Raw genomic sequence first — 27619 nt, 5'->3', positions numbered from 1 at the left:
TATGCAGGGGTTTTTTAAACTGTGTTGGACCCAAGATGTTAGAGACAAGGTGGGTGAAGAATGTCTTTTATTGGACTAATTTCTGTTGGTAAGAGATACAAATTTTCCAAGTTCTACAGAGTTCCTTTTCAGGTCTGGAACTGTATTTACAGTTAAATACAAGCTGGGACAGATTCTTTAGCATAAATAGGTAGAAGAGACTACTAGACACTCAAAAGTTATGGACTTACTAAAGTCAATGCCTCTGTTGCAAGCTTCTATTACTCACTGTGATTGAAGAGATGTTAATTGGTCACTTCATCTTGAATGGTCCCTTGAAATACATGCTAACTTCTTATATTGAATAATCTATTCCATCTCGTATTTAGCGGTGTACATTTCCCAGATCTGGAGAAAAACCTCAGTGTAAATTTGAAAGCTAGTTTCTCTCACCAACAGACGATGATCTATTAAAAGATATTCCCTCACCCACCTTGCCTCATTGGTAATGCAATTCTTGTCACACACTCCTATCAGGCACTTCGTATTCTCAGGTTTTAAAGGCACATTGTATCTGGTGGGATAATCTAAAGTCTTAGCATCTTGTAAAGGACAAAGAAGGGAAATATCCTGAGCTTTGTCACAAAAAGAATGTGTAACATACACAACAGCATATTACAATATTAGAGCACAATGCAGGAGTTAATCCAGTGTTCACTAGTTTGGCCTCTTCTGACTTGTAATCTGTTGAGATCAATATGAATGATTATTAAGTGTTGGTAATGTGAGAGAGTGATAATTGTGGTGCAGTGTGATGGGGTGGACTAAGCCCCGATGCCCCCTACCGGAGGCCAGAGGCCTTGCCACACCCCATCCCAGTGAGTGGAGCAGAAAAGAGGTCCTCCAGGCAGGATAGAGTGGCTTCTACAGAGCCAGCCAATCAGGACCCAGCAGATAGGTATAAAAAAAGCTGCTTGGCTAGGGCCTGGCACTTTCTTCCTGGAGCTCAACCCAGGCAGACCTAAGGGCTGACTGGGAGAAAAGCAGCACTATAGACAGCTCCGGGTGGGAGCTGGGCTTCAGACCTGGTCAGAACCAGGTCCAACGGCTGAAGACCCAGGTCCCTTGCAAAACCCTGGACAGGGAGGACATGACCACAAGGCCCAAGAGAAAGGGCTGGACAGAGAAGTCTCCTGGGGAAGTGACCCAGGAAATGTGACCGCAACCAATCTCTTTGAGACTCAGCAGGTAACTGCTACTTATAGGGTCCCCAGGCCAGGACCCAGAGGAGTGGGCAGACCTGGGTGCCCCCCCCCCCCAACCTCCAGCAGCCACAACAGGGGGTAAGAAGAAGACTTGTCCCAGGCTACATACCGGACACTTCCTGTCCTGAAGACAATCAGGTAGAGAGACTATCAGTCTCCCCTCAGCCGCCGAGGGGTGCTCACAAGAAGGGTGGAGCCCTTTACATGCAGGAGCACTTTTAATAGCTCCCTTATCCCTGTCTACCTTTCACTTCCACCTCCCCTGAGCTAGAACCAGGAGCAGGGCATTTTTCTGGGAGGGGGAGCCCAGACCGAGATAAGAGGGCTAAGGATGATACCATAGCTGGGTATGGAGCCAGGAGTGGAGCGCCAGGTAAGGGGCTGGCAGCTGTGATCTTGTGTGAGACCTGGAAGTGCTTCTGTACCCTTATACCTCTAGTTTCCAAACCTATCAGTGATGATAATGTGTTATGTTACTCCAGAGAATTAATAGATTATAATTCCCTTCTGGATGGGTGCCTGTTCAGAAGGGTTAAATATTGATTTATAGTTCCTATTCTCTGAGGTTATCTTGCAGGATTCCCCTACACCTCCCTTAGTCAGTGTTTACAGGAGTTTCCATTTTAGGTGATGCTGAAATCCTGTTTTCCCATTCATGAGAGACAATGTGATTTTTTTCAGACCTGTACTGAAGGGATGGTAGGTGGGATGTTTGGTTTTCATATAGTGGCTCTGGTTGTGAATACAGCTGAGAGGAAATGCAATTTATTTCCCACAAAACATTTTGAAGAAAACAATAAAGTTCAATTTTTGTCAAAAATTCACACTGAATTTTGTTATTGCTGAAAATTGACTTTTTTATTTTAAATAAATGAAAACCAATTTTTTTTGGTGGTTGCTCCCATGGTGGAAGAGGTGTACAAGTAAGGTATGTACTGTTGGAGGCCTTCATTTTTCATTGTCTTGCTTTTGTGTTAGATATGTTATGTTATGTACAAAGCAACCTTAACTCACACAGAGTTTAATGGTTTTTTGTAAATACGAATGCATGTGTATGCAGAGATATGTATGCACATCATGATGTTTCTGATAAAAATGGTTTAAGAAGGAAAAGCTAGTTAGAAGCAGGAAAAGGTCTCAGAGGTGTGCCATGTGGATAGTAAAAGGGTTACAGGGCCTATTTTACAGTGCTTGCCTCCAACCAGACCAGGCTTTGCTCTTGTTGGGTCAGCTCACTCCCTGGGTTAATTCTGTCTGAGCTCTCTCAAGGAATCTAGGGAAGCTGTTCCAGTAGGGTTGTTTAGCCTCCTTAACAAACAAATCCAAACCCTGAAGACTCCTCCTTCACAAGTCTGTGCAGGTCAAGTAGCCCCTCTCCCAACTCTCCCTCCTGCCAGCAACTTCAGGAACTAATATTTCCTGGCCTTTACCTCAGAACCTCAGCAATGGAGGACTCTACGCACTTCCTTTTGTCTGTTTGATTTATGGTGCAATTCCTTTCTGCAATAGTTTGAGTAACAGTCCATTTGAAGACGGACTGGACCCCTCAGCTTTCTGGAGGGTATTTTAGTCCAATCTCTAGATTGTGCTGTTCTCTTTTCTAAAGGTCAGCTAATTAAGTTCCAGCTCTTTTTCAAGTGCAATGGATGGACCTAATCAGCCAGCCAGCCAGCTGCAAGCTGCCGCCCCCAGTGGAATGGTATCCCTTATACTGTCTGAAGGATGTCTCTCTGTTTTGGGGATACATTGCTTTTTTGTACTATCTGCTTCTCTTTCTGGGTTGTGAGTCTAGGAGGAAATCCATTCCTATTCTCCCTCTTTCCCTTCCTCCCTCCCTGTAAATTAAGTTTTAAATGAGTCTGATGAACTAATTCCTTCAGTGATTCTGCGCATGAGGTACAGTGTTTCTTATATTTTTTTATACAGTAACCCAGTCCGATTGCTACGTGAGCCTGTGGCTGCCAACTGCCTCAGCTCAAAGGTTCCGGACCAAAACTGTCAAAAACTGTAGCAATCCAGTGTGGAATGAAACCTTCTGCTATAGGATTGACAGTCGTGTTAAGGTATGATGCATGAGAGCTTTCCACTCCTGAAACTCTCCATAAAAGTCACTCCATATAGGTCTTGCAGATCTTTCTCTAGCTTACACCATGGAATTAATACCCATTCATTTATTGGAACTCCTTGAAGGACCTTAATGGGGTGTCCTGTCAGAAAATCACCCCTGTCTGAGGCCTAAGACAGGCAAAATTCAGTCCTGGGCTAGTGACTATTTTCTTAGCCATAACATTGACAGGAATATGTGAAGCCCCGTGTTTTGGAATTCTGCAGGAAAAATGTCTGTTTCCTCCTGGAATCAGACTCTATAGCTTTGTCTACACAGGCAAGTTACAGCGCAATAAATTAGCTCCCAGCACTGTAACTCCTAAGGTGTCCATGTTGGCAGGGCATATAGTTCTCATTAACTCTGCAGTTGCTGGGCTCCAGGAAAACCACCTTGATAAGAAGGGTAGAGCTTTTTGTGCAGTGGCTACTGCACTGCAATGCCAGTGTGGACACTTCCATTGTTTGCTGTGTTGTAGTTGGGCTCTGGGAATGTCCTATATCCCCTCCAGTGGGCCACTCTGCTCATTGTTTTGAAATTGGGTGGCTGCTCTGAAGGCTTGCACAAATCCCTTTTCAAAGTACCATTTCGGACAGTCTGTATGGTGTACTGGTCTGCTCTGGGCCACAGAACAAACCATTCAGGTGGAATGTTACTGCTGTTAAATACAGAGGCAGGGGTCTGTGTGAGTGAGAGAGATTACTATACAAAGAGCTAGGGAGAGAGGTAGGGAGGGGCTGAGATGTTGGGTTCCCTCTCCTCCTGCCTCAAGAATGGTTGTTTCCTGCCGCTGTCTGAACTTACAAGACAACATGCTGACATCCCCCAAAACACATTGTCTCTTCCCTTCATACACACACAGATAAGCACTCCCTGTCACACTTTTCCCTTCTCCTCCCACCTTTCAGTTGAAAAGCAGCTGGCAATGAAATAGGATAACCATGGAGCAATGGGATTAGGAAACCTGCATCATGTGACGCTGCCTGTCCATGTGACATTGCAACCCCTTCCCAAAGCACCCTGTGGCCAGTTGCACAGTGGGAGAGCTACCACAATGTACTGCTCTCTGTGACAGTGCAAGAGCTACTAATGTGGACATGCTCCACCATCACAAGGAGAACAGTATGGATACACAACAGCAGTTTCCCTGCAGCGGTCTGTCAGCAGCGTTGTAACTACCAGTACTTTACATCTGCCATTGTAAACATTCTCATACATATGCATATGGACTCTGGGGGAAACTGCTCCCCTCTTAATACTTAATTTATTTCTTTAAAGCAGATTAAATGTAACATGTCCTCACCCATTCTGTTTGTCTTATTCTCTCACTTTTCAATTCCTTCATCTATTTCTTGCCCTAAACATGCAAGAATTTCCTACCAACAGGGTTCTTTGAAATGATATAACTTATAAAATCCTTTACTTCTGTTCCCAGAACATACTGGAGCTGAAAGTCTGTGATGAAGATCGATTCAGCAAAGATGATGAACTCTGTGTAATTTTTTTTGATGTAGCTAAACTTCAAGCTGGGCAGAAAGTTTGTATGAAGTTCCTGTTGAATCCCCAGGTGAGCAATGAAATTGTAGTGAGAATTGAAGGAAGAGTCATGTGTGTAAGTTTTCCTTCTAAATATTTTCTTTGTACTATTTATAATTGTTCCTGCCTGTGCATTGGATTGCTCCCACCCACATGTCAGTCTTTCTCAGGTTGTTACAGGAAAAATCTTCTTGAAAATTTATTCTGCCATCATTAAAATCAAAAGTTTGCCCAAAATTTCAAAATGCTGGGCCTGTGGAAGATGATGGAGGTTTCATACTATTAGTCACATTTTTTTTTTCTGGGAACAAATCTCCCTGTTGACTTGCCAAGGTTGGACTTCCCAGAGATTATGAGCATGTGATAGCACTATTCAGCATTACTCTGACATGACTTGTTTGCCATGAGTTAGTGGCTCTGACTTCTAATCAGTTTGCATTGAACAGATATAAAAATGGCTGATCATTTTTATCCAGAGAGTTCAAACATGGACAGCGTAACAAGGGTCTCAAACTCCCGCTGCAAGGAGTGCAGGCGGCAGGTCTTGGCAACTGCCACTGTGCCACAGCAGAGATTCCTAAGCTGCATCCTCAGAGAACAAGTGCCAAGGGATTGAGATGGTAGTAGGGTGATAGTGGTAAGGAGCATGGCATGGGGGCCAATAATGGACAACTCCATCTGCTGGGAGTCCCAGGCCAGATTGTGCAACCACTCCAGCTGGGGATGGCCTGCAGGCCAGGAGTTGGAGACCTCTACAAGAATTCCATAGGAATCAGTTTAGTGAGTGTACTGAGAAAAAGGGTTCCCTAAGATATTGCAGAAGAAAATGTAAAGGTATATGGAATTGGTGTTTGCAGGTAAATAGACCAGATTTAAACTGGGACAAAGTACGATAAATCAGCTCTTTATAATAAGAAAGGTAATGAGAAAATGGATAAAACTTTCTCCCATTCAGCCAAGCCTGTTATAACAACTTTATAAAGTTCAAACTTGTATTGGTCAGAAAGTATTATGTAAGTCTTGGGAATGTATGGCTACTCCAAAAAGTTGCTCAAGCTGATAGAAAAAGGCCATAGCTCGGATAGTCCATTATTTTTGGCAAGGTCCAAATTTTGTGATTAAGCTATAATCGAGGTCCAGATGATAGAGAAAACAATAAAAGCCCCCCATGATAATAAGTAAATACAATGATTTGGGGGTCCGTTCAAATGTGTCCAACTATCTGGATTTGGCTCATAGTCCTTCTGTTGACTATACCTGATCTACAGTGTGTAGATGGATGCAGTGAGAGTAGATAAGATGCCGAGGAGATAATTCAGGATGGCCAAAAGAATGAGACAAAGTTTCATTCTATCACCAGATTTGTTCACCTTGATTCTGGAAACTGCAATGGCTGTAGCACCGAGAGATGAAATAGGAGGCATCGTGTTATACTGGAGAACAGTGAATAATTTCAGGTTCTCAGATGATACAGATAGCAACTAATAAGGAAGATCAGGAAAGCAGGAATTTTGGACTAAGGAGCAGCACAGAAAAGATAAATGTTATGGCAAGTGGAAGACAGGAGAAAAAGACTTAAGGCAGAGACAAAGCAGCAGAACCACTGGAGAAATGTGTGTATGCTGTAAGGCTAATATCTAGGAATGGGAATTGTGAAGATGGCATAAGACACAGAATCAGATTGACTGCTATTGCATTTGGAAAACTGTAAGAACTGGAAAGCTAAAATCATTTCCATAAAACAAAAATTGTGCCATTACTGCTGCATAGATCAGAATGCTGAAGTACTAGGAGAGTCAATGAAGGAAAGATACTGACTTGCAGATATGAACTGGCTGAAGAGGATGCTGAGAATTTCAGTAACACAGAAAATGAAAAAAATTGTAGTGATGAGAAAATGGCCAGGGCAAGAAAATAACACTATGAAAGAAAATTCAACAAAGATGACTGCTGTGGTTTGAACACATGTTAAGAGTAGACTTGGAAAGGAGACCATTCATGGTGATACATTGCAGAGTGTAAGGAACTAGAACTAGAGGAAGACCAGGGATGTTTTGGATAGATAGGGAACAAAAAGGTTTAAAGATGGCAAAAGCAAAGAAGCTGGTACAAGACAGAAAATCGTGGAAAGACTTCATCTAGCCCCATTACTGCTGTTTAGCTGAAATCATAGAAGAAGAATATAGCTGGGGTGTTGGACTGTTGGCAGGAAACAGATCTATCCAATGACTTAGCACAAATGCCATCATTGTTATTTGGTCATAAGTTAAACCATATTGGCTAGGAGAGTTTCAGATTGTTCCTTCTTCCATCAGTGATGTCCATTTCCACTGGTGTGTAAAGAGCTTCTTTAGAGTAACCTTTGCACACCTGTGGATCCAGGTTTATACAGTCAACCAAATTACCCTTACGAGGAAGGGTTATTGCATACTGACCTTATTAATTTCTTCTTGCTTTTCAGGAACAGGAGGAGCTGGAAGTGGAATTCACACTGCAGAATGTGTGAGTAAAACCTTAAATGTTATAGAGTCTGTAACCTGTGGGGGGGAAGGATAGTGTAACTGATAGTGTAACCTGTGGGGGGGAGGGACAGCTTAGTGGTTTGAGCCTGTTAAACCTAGGGTTGTGAGTTCAATCCTTGAGGGGGGCCATTTGGGGCATATCTGTCAGGGATTGTACTTGGTCCTGCCATGAGGCAGGGGACTGGACTGCATGACCTCTCGAGGTCCCTTCCAGTTCTAAGAGATAGTATACCTCCATATATTATATTAGTAGTAGAAAAGAACTATTTGGAAAGTAATATATGGGGAATGTGTTTCATGGGCCCGCTGACTTGTAAGGCAGTATCTACCCACCTAGAATTTTCCTAAATTCTAATGTATTCTTGCCTGGAACAATGTGCATAATTTATTTCCACAGCTGAGTATGATAGCTTGTCATGTAATGTAATCATTATTCATGTAAAGAAATTTTGTCTGACGTGGTTATTGCCTGTTGTCTCCCCACTTACATCAAGGTCTTGTTTATGGTGTTTAGAAAAGCTTATTTGTTCAGTTCTGTTACTTTCTTACCAAGATCCTGTAATAAAAAATTGATTTAGAAAGTGTAATCCCAGCCCCAGAAAAGATGGTTGCACCACATTACATTAATGCCTTCATATTTTCCTTTGTTGATTTCATGACTCTGGTTTGCAGCATGACATCAGTGGAAAAGTTACACCTTTGAACTTCTAAACATTTTTCAGTTGAATTTTTCCTACAATTTCATCACCAGATGGCCGCATGCAATTCAGTTTCTCCATTCATTGTAATTAACTTTGATTTAGGGGGAAGAAAATAGTTAGGTTGTTTGGTTTCTGTGACTGATGTAAACCTTTACCCTTCTGCTTCCACTCGTAACACCACTGCCTGCAATATGGCATGTGCACACTTGTCACTAGAGAGCCCCACTCTGGTGTCAATACCAATACCATGGTCCAAGAATCAAATGCTTTGGTTCTGACCACCCCAAATAGCTGCACATGCACCTCCCTGCAGACAGCCTTTGAACCAACAGCTGAGCCAAGAGATGGCAGACGTATTGCCCAACAGCCTGTGGGGGCATAGCTCAGGCCTCTGTGTGGGTGACAACTGCTTGCCCTTGGGTAGCAGTGATAAAGGAGGTAAGTCATTTTTACTTAGGTGGCTGTTTTGTGTGGTTTGTTGATTTTTGTTGTATGTTAAGCTTTTTGTTTAGTCAGTACTAACATTTCATTTCTCTTTCATGTTTCCACTGGTAGGATCCAGAGACCGGGCAACGCTAGGAGAGGTGCTGAAGGGATAGGATCCAGAGTGGCTGGGTGGCTTGGCCTGGCCAATATTCCTTTCCTCCGTGATTTAATATAGCCTAGGCCCTGAGACAGAGGGGGAGGCTGAAGTTGTGGCAGATCCTGGCAAATTGAAAGGTACTCTGTGTGTATAAACAGGTTGCAGAGGCCTAGGGGGCCCAGCAGGTTCTGGACTCTTGACATTCTTTCTTCCTTCTGTCTGTCTTTCAGATGTCCCAGCTAGAGATGGTGCTTCTGCAGCAGTTTCTAGAAGAATGAAGGCCTTCCAGTCCCTCTCAAAAGGCTTTCATGTCACCCCCTATTGTTTGGAAATGTGAAGGAACATATTTTTTAGAAACATGCAAAATAGAAGAAATAAATCATAGAATCATAGGACTGAAAGGGACCTCGAGAGGTCATCGAGTCCAGCCCCCCGCCCTCAAGGCAGGACCAAGCTCCGTCTACACCATCCCTGACAGATGTCTGTCTAACCTGTTCTTAAATATCTCCAGAGAGGGAGATTCCACCACCTTCCTTGGCAATTTATTCCAATATTTGACCACCCTGACAGTTAGGAATTTTTTCCTAATGTCCAATCTAAACCTCCCCTGCTGCACTTTAAGCCCATTACTCCTTGTCCTGTCCTCAGAAACCAAGAGGAACAAATTTTCTCCTTCCTTCTTGTGACACCCTTTTAGATATTTGAAAACCGCTATCATGTCCCCCCTTAATCTTCTTTTTTCCAAACTAAACAAGCCCAGTTCATGAAGCCTGGCTTCATAGGTCATGTTCTCTAAACCTTTAATCATTCTTGTCGCTCTTCTCTGTACCCTTTCCAATTTCTCCACATCTTTCTTGAAATGTGGCGCCCAGAACTGGACACAGTACTCCAGCTGAGGCCTAACTAGTGCAGAGTAGAGCGGCAGAATGACTTCACGAGTTTTGCTTACAACACACCGTTGACACATATTCAACTTGTGGTCCACTATGACCCCTAGATCCCTTTCCGCCATGCTCCTTCCTAGACAGTCGCTTCCCATCTTGTATGTATGGAACTGATTGTTCCTTCCTAAGTGGAGCACTTTGCATTTCTCTTTATTAAACCTCATCCTGTTTACCTCTGACCATTTCTCTAACTTGCTAAGGTCATTTTGAATTATGTCCCTATCCTCCAAAGAAGTCGCAACCCCACCCAGTTTGGTATCATCTGCAAACTTAATAAGCGTACTCTCTATCCCAATATCTACATCATTGATGAAGATATTGAACAGTACGGGTCCCAAAACAGACCCTTGCGGAACTCCACTTGTTATCCCTTTCCAGCAGGATTTAGAACCGTTAACAGCAACTCTCTGACTACGGTTATCCAGCCAATTATGCACCCACCTTATCGTGGCCCTATCTAAGTTATATTTGCCTAGTTTATCAATAAGAATATCATGCGAGACCGTATCAAATGCCTTACTAAAGTCTAGGTATATGACATCCACCGCTTCTCCCTTATCCACAAGGCTCGTTATCCTATCAAAGAAAGCTATCAGATTAGTTTGGCATGACTTGTTCTTCACAAACCCATGCTGGCTATTCCCTATCACTTTATTACCTTTCAAGTGTTTGCATATGATTTCCTTAATTACCTGCTCCATTATCTTCCCTGGGACAGACGTTAAACTGACCGGTCTGTAGTTTCCTGGGTTGTTCTTATTCCCCTTTTTATAGATGGGCAAAATATTTGCCCTTTTCCAGTCTTCTGGAATCTCCCCTGTCTGCCATGATTTTTCAAAAATCATAGCTAAAGGCTCAGATACCTCCTCTATCAGCTCCTTGAGTATCCTGGGATGCATTTCATCAGGACCTGGTGACTTGCTGACATCTAACTTTCCTAAGTGATTTTTAACTTGTTCTTTGTGTATCCTATCTTCTAAACTTACCCTCTCTCTGCTTGTATTCACTACGTTAGGCACACCTCCAGACTTCTCGGTGAAGACCGAAACAAAGAAGTCATTGAGCATCTCTGCCATTTCCAAGTTTCCTGTTACTGCTTCTCCCTCCTCACTAAGCAGTGGGCCTACCCTGTCCTTGGTCTTCCTCTTGCTTTTAATGTATTTATAAAAGGTCTTCTTGTTTCCCTTTATGCTTGTAGCTAGTTTGATCTCATTTTGTGCCTTTTCCTTTGTAATCTTGCCCCTGCATTCCCGTGTTGCTTGCCTATATTCATCCTTTGTTATTTGTCCTAGTTTCCATTTTTTATAGGACTCCTTTTTTATTTTGAGATCATGCAAGATCTCCTTGTTAAGCCAAGCTGGTCTTTTGCCATATTTTCTATCTTTCCTACACAGCGGAATTGTTTGCTTTTGGGCCCTTAACAGGGTCCCTTTGAAATACTTCCAACTCTCCTCAGTTGTTTTTCCCTTCAGTCTTGCTTCCCATGGGACCTTACCTACAAGTTCTCTGAGCTTATCAAAATCTGCCTTCCTGAAATCCATTACCTCAATTGTGCTGGTCTCCCTTCTACCTTTCCTTAAGATCATGAACTCTATTATTTCATGATCACTGTCCCCTATACTGTCTTCCACTTTCAAGTTCTCAACTAGTTCCTCCCTATTTGTTAAAACCAAATCCAGAACAGCTTCTCCTCTGGTAGCTTTTTCAGCCTTCTGAAACAGAAAGTTGTCTCCAATGCAGTCCAGAAACTTATTGGATAGCCTGTGCCTCGCTGTGTTAGTTTCCCAACATATGTCTGGATAGTTGAATTCCCATCACCACCAAATCTTGGGCTTTGGATAGTTTTGTCAATTGTTTAAAAAAGGCCTCATCCACCTCTTCCACCTGGCTAGGTGGCCTGTAGTAGACTCCTAGCATGACATCACCCTCATTTTTTACCCCTTTTAGCTTAACCCAGAAACTCTCTACACAGCTATCTCCTACGTTCATCTCCACTTCAGTCCAAGTATGTACATTTTTAATATACAAGGCAATCCCTCCTCCCTTTTTTCCCTGTCTGTCCTTCCTGAGCAAGCCGTACCCTTCCATACCAACATTCCAATCATGCGTCCCATCCCACCAGGTTTCTGTAATACCAATGATATCATAGTTGTATTTATTGGTTAGCAATTCCAGTTCTTCCTGCTTATTACCCATACTTCTTGCATTTGTATATAGGCATCTAAGATACTGATTTGATCTTGCCTCCCTGTTGTGCCCTGACCCTCCTTTCTCCTTGCCATTATAGGCCGTAGTCCCCCCCATTTCCAACCCATCTCCCAGTCCCGCACATTCAGCACTTACCTGTGGGCTTTGCTCACCTGTCCCCGTCGAACCTAGTTTAAAGCCCTCCTCACAAGGTTAGCCAGTCTGTGTCCAAACAAGGCCTTCCCGCTCCTGGAATGGTGAACTCCATCTCCGCCAAGCAGTCCTTCCTGGAAGAGCACCCCGTGATCAAGGAAGCCAAATCCCTCCTGGTGACACCATCTTCGCAGCCAGGCATTCACCTCCAGGATGCACCTCTCTCTGCCCGGGCCCCTACCTTTGACAGGAAGGATCGAAGAGAATACCACCTGTGCTCAAAATTCCTTCACCCGTACTCCCAAAGCCCTGTAGTCACACTTGATCCGCTCAGTGTCACACCTGGCAGTATCATTTGTGCCCACGTGGATGAGTAGCATGGGGTAGTAGTCAGAGGGCCGGATAATCCTCGACAATGCCTCCGTAACATCTCGGATACGGGCCCCTGGCAGACAGCATACCTCTCGAGATGAACTGTCAGGGCGACAGATGGGTGCCTCCGTTCCCCTCAGAAGAGAGTCTCCAACCACCACTACCCTACGTTTCTTCCTCGCAGTGGTGGCAGGAGACTGCTCAACCTTGGTGGTGCAAGGCCTGGTCTCCTCCACTGTGGGGGGTAACTCCTTGTCTCCTGCAGAAAGTAGAAATGTAAATAGATGTACAAAATAGTTGTGTAAAATGTAAATGTTAAGATAATTATCTCACAAGGTGAAAGCATGGTGTTTTGTGTGTGCACTTTTTAGTGAATAAAAGATCCTTACTTTCTTTAACTCTGGTGTGTTATTTCTAGAAGTTTCCCCTGCAATGCCAAGAGCAGTTGTTTATATTACTTAGCTGTTTTGGATCATGAAGAAGGAAATCAAAGAAACAGGCACAAGAGATGGAGGCTTACCTATATGTATATTTTTTTTCTTTAAATCTGAAGCAGAAAATCAAGCTGTATTTGGGACTAGGGAAAGTTCTGGGCAGAAGCTTAACAGCAAAGGAGAGAGACAAAGTAGCCTTGCGGCTCATACTATTTTATTTATTGCAATAAAGTGTTAGAAGTGATACTTTTTGTGATTCATAGGACAGTGGAACTTTCCAGAGATGAGGCAGGTGACTTGAACACACAGACTTCTAGCCTAATTCTGACCCCACCCAGGTTTTACACCACTGTAACTTCAGAGACTTCAACAGATGCACTCCAGATTTATACCAGTATATAAGAGAATAGAATCAGGTCCATGGTGGAGCTCATGAATCAAGAGGCTGCTGAGATGTGTGTGGCAACTATTGAAAAATAGGGAGGCCAGTTCAACAAGATTTATCTAAGTAGGAATCCATCTTGTCTTGTATTATTAAACACAAGAACTGTCCCCACTGCCTGAAACAAGAACTGTAATGATAATATGTGTCTAACTACAAATTTAACTACAAACTTCTTAACTGGTGGTAGTCATTGATGTCAATGGAGGAACAAAGTACAAAAGCTTAAGGTCTGACTCTAAAGTATTATGCGTATATTCCACACCTCACTAATTAGATGAGCTATATGGGCTGCAAAGCGGGTCTGCAACTGTAACATCAAGGAATGGAATATCATATGATATCTTGAATAAATCAGGAATTGCCTGATTTACCAGAGCGGGAAAAGAATGTTTTAAAAATTGTTCTTGTGTTGAAATACTACTTCAGTTTTTCATCTGTGGAGGCCTGAGTTTGGATCTTTCAGACAGATTTAATGCTCTCAAACTCTTCACAGTTTCAGTATGGAGAATACGGCTGTATGCTCTGATGCAGTGAACAGCTTCTGCAGAGCACAGTTCTGGAGCTGGGATACCAGGGGTTTTAAAGGTCAATTTCTATTTTCCACTGTTAAATAAGTGAGTGGAAACACCCATATTCTAGAACAAGCTTCTAATGTTAGTTCCACTTCTAAGACATCTATGAATTAAAAAAAAGAGAAACATGAAGGTCGAGGGGGAAAACTTGTGGCTGATATATTTAGTTATATCAATAATTCTAACCACTGCATTTGTCTTTTTTAATTTTGTTTTTTAGTCTGGACTATCCAGAAAACATCATTACTAATGGAGTACTAGTGGTAATATTTTTATTTCCTGTGATATTTTCTGTCCTATGCAGCAAATACTGGTATTAATGTTTCATTAGAGAAACTTGTGCAGTTCAGTGCTTGAACCACATACTCCCATAGAAAGACAGTCTGGAACTGGGGTACCTTCCTGTAAACTCTTGCTTTCCTCAAACAAGCTATTCTCTGTAAAAACACCTCTTAACTGAATGGCTTCTCCTTCCATCATTCCCCCTCTTTTGTGAAATACATTACTTTTCTGTTCATACATGTCAGGGGCTCCTATTTTCTCCTCCTTTATATGCCCCAACATGGGAACAATATGTCAGTCACCATCCTCCCATATAAGGGCTAAATAGGATTCCCTAATGAGCCCTTCATTGCCATTATTTGCCCAATCAGAGGAGTTAATGGAGAACCTCTCATTTAACCCCACCCATGTAATTCTTTGTCATTTTTGTTCCAGTCACGTGAAGTTTCCTGTTTGGAAGTTAACGGGCAGGAAAAGAAGCGAAAGCAACAATCCACAAGTGAGGTTATTGCTTCAGTAACTGGCTGTTTATATGTTACGATTCAGTAGTTGTAACAGGCTAGAAAATTATTAAGCCTTTATTAAGGGCTGTTACATAAAGAGAATTGTGTTCAATTTTTCTTTCTGCTTACTCACAATAGGACAATGGAAGTAATGAGATTAGATATTAGGAACCACTTGCCAGCTGTTAGGGTAGTTAAATGCTAGAATTGGCTTTGAAGGGAGATTGTGGAATTCTCGCCTTTGGAAGTTAAGAACAGACTGGGCAAACACTTATCAGAGACTGTCCTTTCTCAGTGCCTGGAGCTGGACTTGATGACCTCTTGATTTACATTCCCATGATTATGTAGGTGATACTAACTCTGTCATGATACTTATTTGGACAAAACCCACTCACATTATAACATTGTTTCAGACTCAAACAATGGTCAGAAAATTAAAAATGTTGGCTCTCTCAATAGCTTTTTCTTTATCCAAAGAATACTTTTGATTGAAATTTTAACAAAATATTATGGAAATTTTGTTGGTTTTAGGTTTTTATGAACCTTGTTTGAGGCTAGCCTTGACCTGACATTATCCTTTTACATATTTCATAACTAAATTTCTTCAAATAAGGCCTAATCTGTAGACTTCATTGAGGCCTCTCTAAATACCAATTCATAGGTTTTAAAATGTTTTTGAGTTGTTTGATCAAAATTAAACTCTGTCAATGGTTTGCAGATGAGATTATACACACAAACAACTCTTATTGCAGGAAGGGGGCCTATGTTTGTAAAATCAGTTGTGTTAAATGTAGCAAGGATCCCTGATACTGCTTGCTTGCATATTCATTTCAATAGATGTGTTCTTTTCCAAGAGTTACACAAATTTTGAAAATTCACTACCTGGTTAGATAGTACATGAATAGGAAGGAGGAGGAGCCAAATCTGGTAAATAATGTGGTTGGAACAAATGCTTTGATTAGCTGTTGCTGAGCCCTCACATAAGAAGTTTGTTTTGAAAGGTAATTTTTGGTGAAAAGGACATCTGGAGGGTTAGCTCTTGACCCCATATGGAGAACTGGATCTCTGTGTGTATGCAGGCTTCTGTTCAAGATTTTGCTTAGGAATATAAGAGAGTAATCAATTACTCGACTACTCGATAAGTTTAAGCTTATCCAGTAGTCGAGTCAACTACTCACATTCTCCCCTCCCCTCTTGCTGCCTCTACATCAGAGGCAGGAGCCAGTGTGGGGGGAGCCAGCTTAAATGCTCCCCACCTTTGCTACTGAGCAGTTGTCATGGAAAGACACTGATAAATCAGTCTATTTGATTTGCAATTAGAGCCTTTGGCTTTTACAATGATTATGACGTAAAATGTAATACATATCAGAATGGAATGGCTCCTATATACAGTTTCAATTGTGTTTATCCAAAAAAATACTTTAATCTGAAATTTCCTCTAATCTAAATCTTGGCTGTAGTCTTCCAATTCTTACTGAGTGACTCACTGTATAATTTGAATACCTGTTTACCTGAATATATGCGATTAATGGGATTTTGGGGGGCAGTCTCTAGATTTACTAAGCAACCACTATTTTAAGGACAATGCATAGGATTCTTCAGTGAATACAGTGTAGTCGTGCAGTTTGTTTCTGGGCAACTATTTTTAAGGTTCTCTTTGTTCCCTGTCTCCTGTCTTTAGAGGAAGAGCTCACACTCACAGTCAAAGGATCCCATGAAGGAACCCAGAACATTTCATTGGATGCTGACTCCAGTCTCAGGAATTCAATTGTGTTCCACTGTGTCAAGTATATCCAAACAAAACTGGACATTACAGTGCCAAAGAAGATGCGCTATTGTGGTGTATGTTATCATTAGCTTTAATGAAAATAACATTTGGAATAGAATGCAACCGACATCAATGTAATTTGTGTTTTGGGGAGGACTATCCCTTTTCTCCTTGTAATAGATTATCATCATCTCCACTTTTTCTTTTAATTCAGCAGATTTCAACTAAAGAAGAATCCCTGCCTCTGAATTCACTCCCTTTGCAAAAGAAAATAACAATAGGAAAGGTAAGCACTGCAGAAGTTTTGGAATAAATATTTTAACTGAGTTTAAGGTTTTACTAAGAAAATTATTAATGACATGATTGCTGTGCAAAGTGTAGCTGATTTATGAAAATTGTTCAGAAAAATCTTATTTTGAAAGAACTGAACAGCAACAATATTTATATAACTTGATAACCCTTTGAAACATGCAACCTTAAGATTCTATGAAGTGTCAGACTACAAAATTCCTTTGCTATAAACATACCAGCATGCATTTGTAAAAATGAGTTAATGCCATTTTATTATTGTTGGTGATATAATGAAATTCCAGTAACCTTATTTAGTTAAAATCATATGTCCTCCTATATGGATTTCCTTAATTATATTGAAGACAATCTTAATTTATTGATTAACTATTGTAAGAAAAATAATATCTAACAATGGTATTTTATTAAACTAACAAATAATATTGAATTTTATTACTAACATCCTGCTACAATATACCTTCGAACAGAACATGAGACTGATCCATTTATTATTTTATCTATTGTATATTTGCAGTGTTCCATTATCTGCATATTCATTTGCACTTATATAAACAGATATTAATTGATCTGGAGCATGTGCGACGCTTCCAGGCAAGGACCGAGCGTTGGGCAGTCAGGCGAAACGCCCCGCGAATGTCAGGGTACTGACTTGGGAACCGTTATGATGCCAATACAGCCTACTGACCCGACCCCTACCTTTCCGCAAATCGCGCTCCGAGAGCATGTTTACGCATCTTAGCCAAAAGGCCGAGAAGTGATGTCTATAATTAGACATTTCAGAGTTTGCTAATTGGAGAGCAGGAAAAGCTCACTTTAAGACTAAAGGAAAGAAAGGTTCAAAAATATGATGCAATTTAGCTTTACTTTCTTAATTTCCAGGGCAAAAGATTTGACTTGCATGTGAAGGCGAAAGAATGGTAAGATAACTTATTTTGGTTCTTAGAGTGCTAATGACTGTCAGTTGAATACACTCTCTCTCTCTTTCTGTCTTTAGAGGGGTAGTCATGCTAGTCCGTAACTGGAAAAATTTAAAAAACAACAAATAGTGTAGCAACACATGGTAGCCCGTTGGGGAACATTTAACTTGCCTGGGCACTCATTAATGGATCTCAAGGTCATCATGTTGTTTTAGGCAAATTTTGCAAGCTAACTCCACTGGGAGGCTTTAGAGCTCCACTTCATTTAGAAGTTTGATTCCTTCAACAGCAGTATGAACAAAGACATTGAGTAGATGGCTCGCTACATTCCACATCCTAATGACACAAAAATCAAACAATGGGTACTTAAGGACACTTTGTAGTACCTTCTCTATCATTTGCATATGTTTTTCCATAAGAGAGGGACAGTGTAGACATAGCCTCTGTGTGTTTGCTTTGGGAAAATATACTTACAGTATGCAAAGAGCTTCTGAGAACATTTGAAGTATGACTTGGTACCTGAAAATGGCTATGTAAAATTGGCACCCCTTTGTCAGATCTGCTGACTTTAGAGACTAAAGTCCTCCAATGTTGGTATTAGTCATTTGGCTTCTCCTTTCTAGGAAGGAGGAATAGCTGTGAGCTTAATCTCAACCCAGAAGTGAACTTTCTAATAAAGTTTGAAGAAAATAGATACAACTATTTGGGGTTTTTATTTTGAGGTGTAAGGATTTTTTCTACCATTCTGAAAATACTTTGATACATTTTTACTTTCAGAAAACAATTAAAATGGCTTTATTTTTAAAGTTTAAATTTAAGTGAATGATGCATGCTTTGCAAAAGTGGGTGGGAATAGAGAATTATACTAGTCTCCCAAGAAACATCCATGCTCATGAATTATCATTTGGGCTAATAGCCTGTGTGGTTTGTAGCCATCAGACTGCAATGTGATGAAAACCTCTTGGGAAATACTGACCTTCTATGCAGCAGGTTATGAAGACAAACACACAGATATGAATTACCACCTATATCTTAGATTGCAACCTCTTCATGCATATGTCTAGGCAATACCTACCAAATTTTGAGTGCTAATGTAATACAATCAAAAAAAATAGAACATTGATCTTGTATGGCACACTCAAGTGCACACTGAGTGGGGTTCACTTTTCTAATATAAGCAGATTATACACAGAACTGTACCTGTAGAACTGCACACAAGTCAGTGGAGTTTCATGAGTTAGCTGAGGGCAGAATTTGACCAATGGTGTACTTCTGTGTAAAATTAAGGTTGTTTACAAAATTCAGCTTAACAAGGAACATTAAATTTTCATTTTGTAAAAACCTCATTTCAAGAGGGAAAAAAAGAAAGAAAAAAGAAAAGTGTAAACTTGCAATACTATTTCAATCTTTCATAGGGGTTTGATTAAAAAAAAAAAAGACCGGCACAAAGACTACTAAGCGTTCAAAAATCACCCTTCAAATGAAAAATTGCCAAATTATCTCACTTTCCTTTGTAACTCCTTTGTAAGAAATCTGAAACTCTGAGACTTATCCTTTATCCACATTGTTGCTCCTTGTGAGCAGTAATAGAAATAGTGCCCTGTTTAGTACATTATTCAATCTATATACAGGTGTGGAAATATTTTGTTGTATAAGTCTGATGATGGAGTTCATTATTAATCTGCACTATGCAGGTCCTGAAATCGGGTTTAAGTAATAATATACGGGCATACATTTTTTTGTCACTTCTGAGTTGATGGATGGAAATCGAGGAAGACATTTGCTGTGATCTGTATTTCAGGCCAAAAGACCTGGATGTACGCTTGGGATTTGACTTGTGTACAGAGGAGCAGGAATTCCTGTGTAAAAGGAAGAAATACGTTGCTGCTGCGCTGAAGAAAGTGCTCCAGCTGGAGGAGGACCTGCAGGAGCATGAAGTACGTGGAACTGAATCTTGGGCTGCATTTATTGATAGCTTTTAATAGAGATGACACTCCTTGGACAGGCACTGACCACTGGGAGGGCAAAACAAGAGTAGGAGTTTTAGAGTCTGCCACTGCCTCATCCCTCCCACACAGGCAAAAATATGAGAATGTCCAGGTACTGGATCCCTGCCACTTCTACTAGACTTCTCTCTCTCTCCTGTTACCTCCCAGGTCAGGCCCAGGTCTCTGGAAGGAGAGACGGGGCGTATAGGAGCTGTGAGTTGAGGTATGCCTTTACACCCTAATAACCACTCTACAGTCTCCTGATGTCAGAAGTTCTTGTTTCCTTTTGTACACTGCTCATTTGTACCAAGGAAAAGAGGGATGCTTGTCTGGCAGGAGGTTTGTAGCAGACACTAGAGGCGTGTCTGAGATTGCTGAATGGAGGTAGTTTGTGAAATGGAGGCAGGATGGGAATATGTCTGTTGTAAAGGAGTCCTTTGGCTGACTTTTAATTATTTTTAGTTCAAAATGACTTTTCACTTTAAACTTTCAGGCAAATTACACTTAAAAAATAATGATTTTTTTTCTGGTAAAGGTCAAAATCAAAACAAAACAAACATTGTTGAAATGAAATACCTCTGATTTTTTTGGGGGGGGCTGAAGATTTATAAAATAAATGTGAGATTTCAACATTTCAGGCCAATTTGGGATGTCAAGAAAAATTCTTGAGGGGATGAGAGAACCATTTCTCACACACCTCTACTAATATACTCTATTCCATGATGAAAGGACAGCAGAGCACATGATGAAATTAAAGGCTAACAAAATTAAATATGCAAATGAGCATACCTTTCTACACAACATATAATCAGTCACATGACTCACTGTGACAGGAAATAAATGGTGTAATAAGATTAAGAAGGGCATCAAGAAATTATCATATTGGGGCCAGGAAAAACCCGCATGTTATAGTACCGCATAATTCCACTTATAAGGTGTTGTGTACTTTCCTGAAGCATGGACCACTGTCAGAGACAAAATCATGGATTAGCAAACTGTTCTGGAAGGGCAATACCTGTATTTTCTGCTATCTTCCAGGTGATGAACTTCAAGAGAATTCTAATATAGTGCAGATGGTTTCCAATTGTATAATAAAAATAAACGTGAAGCAACAGAACGTGAGCCATCACTGCCCTGTCAATTAAGAAGTAATTAACATGAACTGTGTAATAGATTACAGACTGATATCCTTCTTTATTGGTGTTATCCATATGCCCTTACCATTTCTATCCTTCGTACAAATGAGTGCTTATCACCCATCTTCTCCTTTTGTGTTGAGCAGGTGCCAGTGGTGGCAATCACAACAACAGGGGGTGGGACAAGATCATTAGCAGCAATGTATGGCAGCCTGTTGGGTATCCAGAAATTGAACCTCTTAGACACTGTTTCTTACATCACGGGTTTATCAGGCACTACATGGTAAGCTGGCTACGAGCAATGATTTTATTTGATATTTCTGTACATCACTGTTGTTTACTTATTATTTATATAACATTGCTGCTTTGTGTGGCTCTTCACAGATAAAAAATAAGCCCCATATTTTCCTATGTATCCAGTGAAGACAAAAATGCAGTAAACTGAGAGGTTGGCAGTCCCACTGACCAAGTGCCGGTGTCACTTGATGGATACTGTGTGGGTCTTAGATCTCAGAAGTAGAGTTCAAATCACTGAACAACTGTTAACTTTCTTGATTATATCAATTATACTCTCGATCCACCATATTTAATCTTGTATTTGGGCTAGAGTGAGAGGCAGGAAGATGAAGGTGTCCTGGTCATACAAACTGACCTTTCCTTCCTATAGTGGAGTTGGGGATGTAATTTCTAGTTAAGGTAGACTACCCACGCTAGCTTTCACATACTAAAATTGCCCGCATAGCCAGAGCTGCACATATGGTGGACTAGATAACACAGTGGTCTCCAGTCTTTTTAAGCATGAGATCCCTTTTTGAATTTAAGTGCAATCCAAGATCTACCTCAAACCCAGATACCCTTGCCCCACCTCCTTTGTGCCCCTTCTCTAAGGCCCTGTCCCTGCTCACTCCATCTCCCTCCCTTCCTCCCTCCCCCATTCTCCTTCACTTTCACTAAGCTGGGGCAGCAGGTTGAGGTGCCGGCTCTGGTCTTGGATTAAGGGATTTGGAGTGTGAGAGGGGCTCTGAGCTGAGCGTGGGGCAGGCAGTTGGGTTGCCAGAGGGGGTTCTAGGTGCAGGCTCTGGGAGGGTGTTTGGATGAAGGGGGGCTTGAGGCTAGGCCAGGGGCTTGGGGTTCAGGAGGGAATTCATGACTGGGGTAGGGTTTTGGGATGTGGGGTCCAACTGGGCACCGTTTACCTCAGCTGGCTCTTGGGTGGTGGTACAGTGAGGCTAAGGCAGGCTCACCTCTGCCCTGGCCCTGCACCACTCTCAAAAGCAGCCAGCAAACTCCATCTCAAGTCCTGTAGTGCCCCCCACTCTGGAGATAGGATACAGGGAGAGGGGATACCTTGACATCAGCACCCCTTCCTCTCCCTCCCCTGCCTTGCAGAGCAAGCAGGAGGCTTCCGGGGATGGGGAGAGGCAGCTGCAAGGCAAAGGGCAGGAGATGAGCAGCATTAGGTGGAGGGGCAGCTGAAGTGCTGGCACTTGATAGCCTTTTGGCCAAACCAGTCAGGATCCCCTGTCAGAGGCTCCAAGATCTACCAGTATATTCCAATCTACTGGTTGGTGACCACTGAGAGAACCCAACATGAGAACAATCCCATTTGAATTTTTGGGTGTGTGCTCGGGGCAGCTATCCATTCCAGTACTAAAGTAGCCTCAGCTACACTGCTATATTTAGCAGGCTCTCTGAATAAAAGCTAGTGCTAGTATTTTTTTTCCCAAGCCAGAAATTCTATCTTGAGCACCAGTGCAGGCCTACTCTTATTGTTTAACAATATTCTGTCACCCTTTTTAAGGACAATGGCAAACTTGTATGAAGATGCTAACTGGTCACACAACTATCTGGAGGAAGCAATCAATAAAGCTCGGAAGCAAGTGTCCAAATGTAAGATCCATGGTTTTTCCATGGACCGTCTGAAGTACTATTACAATGAGCTGAAAGAGCGGTGCCAACAAGGACACAACACAACTTTTGTGGACTTGTGGGGGCTCATGGTGGAATACATGCTACATGATGAGGTATTGAATATCTTATTCTTTCCAGAGACCCAATGAATGCCTAATGCTAAGAATGAGCAGAAAATAAACTTGAAAAGGGATGCCCTTAAACAACCTTGTAGGGTTATTAATGCAAAGAACTTATTAGAATCTTTTGTTGTAAATAAATTCAACCATATATTCAAATAAAAACACTGTTCTCGCTTAAAAATGTAGCAGACCTATGGGTACCATACAACCTAAAACTGCTAGAGCAAAGAAATTCTAACATGCCAGCCTTTGGGTTCCATTTTTTGAAAAAAGAATCTGAATCCCAGGGATTCATTTTGCAACTCAAATGCCATTTCAGATGATTTCATTTTTGAACATTTTTGGTCAAATACAAAATTGACACTAAAATTAGCTTCAAGAAGGTGATACAAGTCCTAATTAAATCACAGACTTGTTTCGTGTATGTGTTTGTAATACTGTCTTATTTCTATTTTGTGTTGTTGTTAGAACTATTAGAATTTCAGCAAAGAATATTCCTTGAATGCATTATTGTATGGATTTCACTTGTACTCACTGAGGAGTGTATTTTCCAAATAGTATTTGATCAGCTATTCAGCTAGTTGAATCTGTTTAAAAAAATGATTTGGAAATGTATTTTTGGATGGAAAACAGTAAAATTTGTCAACTATACTCACCAAATATTCATTATGTCTTTTTTCTTTTATATGTATATCTAAATAATTTTAGAGGAGTTCAAGAAATAAAGCGTGGCTTTGTTGAATAATTTGGTGCTTGAATAGCTTCAAAATGTTTTAAAAACTTAAGGCAATGTCACCTTAGGCTAAGTGTAATTAATAAGGTTGAAAAAAATTGTTTAGAAATAACAGTATTTGAAAATGGACTAAAATAGGTTATTTTCTAATAATTTCTTTTTTTGCAAGCAAAGTTGAATGTTTCAGATACATGCTCAGGTATGCCTGACATTGTATCTAGAACATGGCCGCATAACCTGACTCAGATAATGATTACTTAGGTGGTTGCGGTCCCTGCTGTACTCTAGTCACCTGTCTCTTCCTAAGAATTTCCCTCCTTGTGCTTGTTTGAACCTGCAATCAATCTGGTCATATTTCTTAATAGCATGCAAGCATAAAGAATAGCTGCTGTTGATGGGACTTCTGACAAGTTTGGGATAGCCTGCCCTAGATAAACATGTGTACACAGTCCAGTGAGAGGAGAAAATACAAAACATATATAAAAAACCAAAACAAACACTGGGTGATATTCAGATGTTACATTATAATAATTCAAATCCAGATCCTTTTTTTCCTATTAATTATTTTTCTTCTAAAACAGAAAGATTACCATAAACTCTCGTGCCAGCGACAGGCACTGAGTGAAGGCCAGAATCCGCTGCCCATTTACACAGCTATTAACCTCAAAAACACTTATAGTGCTCAAGATTTTAAAGGTAATGGTGACATTTTAGAGTGCATGATTTATACTATACGCAATCTTCATTCATTTTGTGTGATCAGTGCCACACACTAATCTTTTTAAAGTTAAAAAAAACTGGATACAATTTTTAAAAATAATTATAATGCTTTTGTTTGGTGCTCTGCAAATTGGTGTATTAATGGACCTCGGTCCATGTCAGGAAAGACTATTCCCTGCTAATGTATGAAGAAAATTTGCTTTCTAGACACATTAGCATTGCAACCAGTATTGAATGTGATGGTTTTTAAAGTATAATTATACACAAAGAAGTTGATGCTGGAAGGTGTATTCCACTTGATTGTTTTTCTAGTCATTTGATATGAGTGTCTTTCCCCACAGTCAGGGGACTGTAGTAAAAGCCCTTTTTTGTTGAAAGCTCATCATCTAATAAACCATCTTGTTAGTCTTTAAAGTGCTACATAGTCCTGCATTTTGCTTTTTTGTTGTTGTTGCTCTCACTATAGAATGGTTGGAGTTCACCCCCTATGAGGTGGGATTCTGGAAATATGGAGCATTTATTCGCTCAGAAGATTTTGGAAGTGAATTTTTCATGGGAAGACTGATAAAGAAGCTCCCAGAAAGCCGGATTTGCTATTTGGAAGGTGACTTTTGTCTAGAGCAGATGTTAAACTAGTAAGAATACAGCTGGGTATATAACTAGGCATTGGTGAGCAAATGGTCTGTTGCTGGTGACACTAGTATGGAATCACCTTCCAAAAAAGTATGTATGGTGCCAGGTATGTCACTAGCAGAAAATGATCTGGCTTGCAAATTTAATTTGTCCTAGTGTAACTAAACTTTTGGTTTGACTGTGCTGTGAAACCAGACAACTCACAGAGGAAGGACAGCTGCTAGATTCTATATACCTTTACTTGAGACTTGATTTGTCCAACACTGGCATTTGCTATCTTTTATATCACAAGTATTTGGAATTCAGATCTTTTCATTGGAGGTGTGCTCAGGTCTAATTTTAAAGCCTGACTTGAACCCTGCCCATGCTTGAGATCAGAGTTGTTTTCATACCCAACCTGTAACCTACTTCTTATAGTTAGGTCCTGCTGGGTTTGGGTCAGGTTGCCAGGCTCTAATGTGTAACGAGAGTGGAGAAGGCAAGGGAGAGAATGGGAGGGGAGTCACTGCCTGTAGATTCAACAGCTAGTGCACTCCTTGTGGCTGTGCCCGGGGAGGATGGTCTATGAAGGAGTACTGCCGAAAGGGATTTAGGGGTCATAGTTAAACATGAGTCAACAGTGTGATACTGTTGCAAAAAAAGCAAATATGATTCTGGGATGCCTTAACAGGAGTGTTGAGTGAGATACGAGAAAACATTCTTCCACTCTACTCTGTGCTGATTAGGCCTTAATTGGAGTATTGTGTCCAGTTCTGGGCACCACATTTCAAGAAAGATGTGGAAAAATTGGAGAAGGTCCAGAGAAGAACAAAAAAAAAAAGATTAAAGGTCTAGAAAACATGAGCTATGAGGGAAGACTGAAAGAATTAGGCTTGCTTAGTTTAGAAAAGAGAAGATTGAGGGGGGACATAATAGCAGTTTTCAAGTATGTAAAAGGGTGTTACAAGAAGGAGGGAGAAAAATTGTTCTCCTTGGTCTCTGAGGATAGGACAAGAAGCAATGGGCTTAAATTGAAGCAAAGGAGGTTTAGGTTGGACATGAAGAAAAACTTCCTAGCTGTCAGGGTGGTTAAACACTGGAATAAATTGCCTAGGGAGATTGTGGAATCTCTATCATTGGAGATATTTAAGAGCAGGTTAGACAGACACCTGATCTAGACCATGCTTGGTCCTGTTGTGAAGGCAGAGGACTGGACTCTTGAGGTCCATTTCATTTCTATGATTCTATGATGGTGGTAGAAGCTGAAGCTTATATGGTTTGTTCAATAATTTTCTGTGTCTGACTTTATTTGGAATTAGTTAGCATTTAAACTCCTACACTAAAGTAGTTAAAACTATCATTCAGATAGGCCCCAGTTTTGCAGATGCTTAATTTCAATGGGAATATTCAAGCAAATAAGATTGAGCATGTGTGTAAGTTTTTTGCAATATTGGAACCATGCTCACAAAGCTATTTATAAACAAAAGACTGGACTATGCAGCACTTTAAAGACTAACAGGATGGTTAGTGCTGCGTAGTCCTGTCTTTTGTTTCAGCGAGACCAGACTAACACAGCTACATCTCTATTACTAAAGCTATTTATACAAATTGGAAGGAAATATTCATGAGATAGAACAAAAGGCAGGTTTCAATTAAAATGCTTCCAAGACTTCATCAAATTAGCTTCCATTGAAATTCTTCAACTTTACAGGTATTTGGAGTAGTATATTTTCCTGGGATGTGATGTATTTCTGGAATGTGGCCTTTGATTCAGAGGACTTCTGGCACAGATGGACCAGAGACCATGTAAAAGAAATTGGTAAGTGGTTTATCTTTATCTCATTTACATGTTGTTTTGGTACTGTCTGATGTATAAATACTTGTCAGATGTTATACTTGTCTGATGTATACATAATGCATGCTAATTTTGAAGGGATTTTTAAGCCTTACAGTAAAGGTAGAATGGTCACAGGGAGGAAAGGGATAATAGGAGCTTCTTTACCTTGACCAAGGGGATGCAAAGGATATAGGAACAATATTTAATGATAATCTCCAAGTTGCTTCCTCATAAGTTCAGGGCACAGTGGTGTTTTCACAGAGGGCCCATGACCCTGCACAATGGAGCACCATTCTGGTTAAGTCTAAAATTTTAGTTGTTGTCTTAAGGTTACATTGGTGGGCAATAGTTCATTTAATTTACTAGATTTTGGTGGGGTTTGTTAATCATTTTGCTCCCACTCTGGGTTTGATGTGACATATAGCTTATTATTTTTTGTGGGTTGGCCAGTCATGAAATGTATGACTGACATAATTATTATTATTGCTGTAGAGACCCACCAGCATTGGTCTAGACAAAGTAAGCATTTTAAAATTTATTTCTCCCTTCTGCAGAGGAAGATCCAGTTCTGTACACAAAGCTTCATGAGACAGAGACTCGCATGTTGACTCCTGCAGGCCCCCTTGCTACTGCTTTCCGGGATGTCTTAACTGGGCGCCCAACAATTGCAGAATGCCCCAATTTTCTAAGGGGCTTCCAGATGCACAATGAGTACCTGGAGAATGAACAGTTTTCTACATGGAAAGGCACAGTAATAAAGCATGATTTGCAGGGGTATATTTTGTGATGGTTTAGAATGCAATGAGGCAAGCTGCATGGTGGGGAGAGTATGTGGGTTTCATGTTTAAATTCCACCTCCCCATCCTCAGGCATTGAAATTTGAGCTAAAGTTCAGTCTGCTGGTGTGTTACGGGGCTGAATGTTCATGGTGAAATTTCTTGGGTGGGTCCCAAGTAATTTTTTTGTTGGATTACTCGTCACCAG

At 40.9% G+C, this 27619-nt stretch overlaps 1 protein-coding gene across 3 annotated transcripts in view; it reads left to right on the top strand.

Moving 5' to 3' along the window:
* Window positions 1-27619, top strand: part of LOC102452763 (cytosolic phospholipase A2 epsilon-like) — a 45818-nt gene that overhangs the window by 12665 nt on the left and 5534 nt on the right. The window contains exons 1-16 of one of the 3 annotated variants that reach the window (XM_075927212.1): window positions 987-1227; window positions 3171-3307; window positions 4784-4915; window positions 7346-7386; window positions 14018-14060; window positions 14515-14578; window positions 16264-16424; window positions 16565-16636; window positions 17539-17576; window positions 19378-19513; window positions 20847-20983; window positions 22502-22724; window positions 24048-24162; window positions 24653-24790; window positions 26510-26617; window positions 27190-27381. In XM_075927212.1, coding sequence (XP_075783327.1) covers window positions 4892-4915; window positions 7346-7386; window positions 14018-14060; window positions 14515-14578; window positions 16264-16424; window positions 16565-16636; window positions 17539-17576; window positions 19378-19513; window positions 20847-20983; window positions 22502-22724; window positions 24048-24162; window positions 24653-24790; window positions 26510-26617; window positions 27190-27381 — 1492 coding nt within the window. In that variant the 5' untranslated portion in view covers window positions 987-1227; window positions 3171-3307; window positions 4784-4891. Of the gene's footprint in view, window positions 1-986; window positions 1228-3170; window positions 3308-4783; window positions 4916-7345; window positions 7387-14017; window positions 14061-14514; window positions 14579-16263; window positions 16425-16564; window positions 16637-17538; window positions 17577-19377; window positions 19514-20846; window positions 20984-22501; window positions 22725-24047; window positions 24163-24652; window positions 24791-26509; window positions 26618-27189; window positions 27382-27619 lie in introns of those variants that run through there. The other 2 variants (XM_075927211.1, XM_075927210.1) reach the window with 2 other exon arrangements.

This window comes from Pelodiscus sinensis, chromosome 4, assembly GCF_049634645.1.
Source record: "Pelodiscus sinensis isolate JC-2024 chromosome 4, ASM4963464v1, whole genome shotgun sequence".
NCBI lineage: Eukaryota > Metazoa > Chordata > Testudines > Trionychidae > Pelodiscus > Pelodiscus sinensis.
The sequence above is the reverse complement of the archived record's forward strand: the minus strand, read 5'-3'. Positions and strand labels throughout refer to the sequence as shown.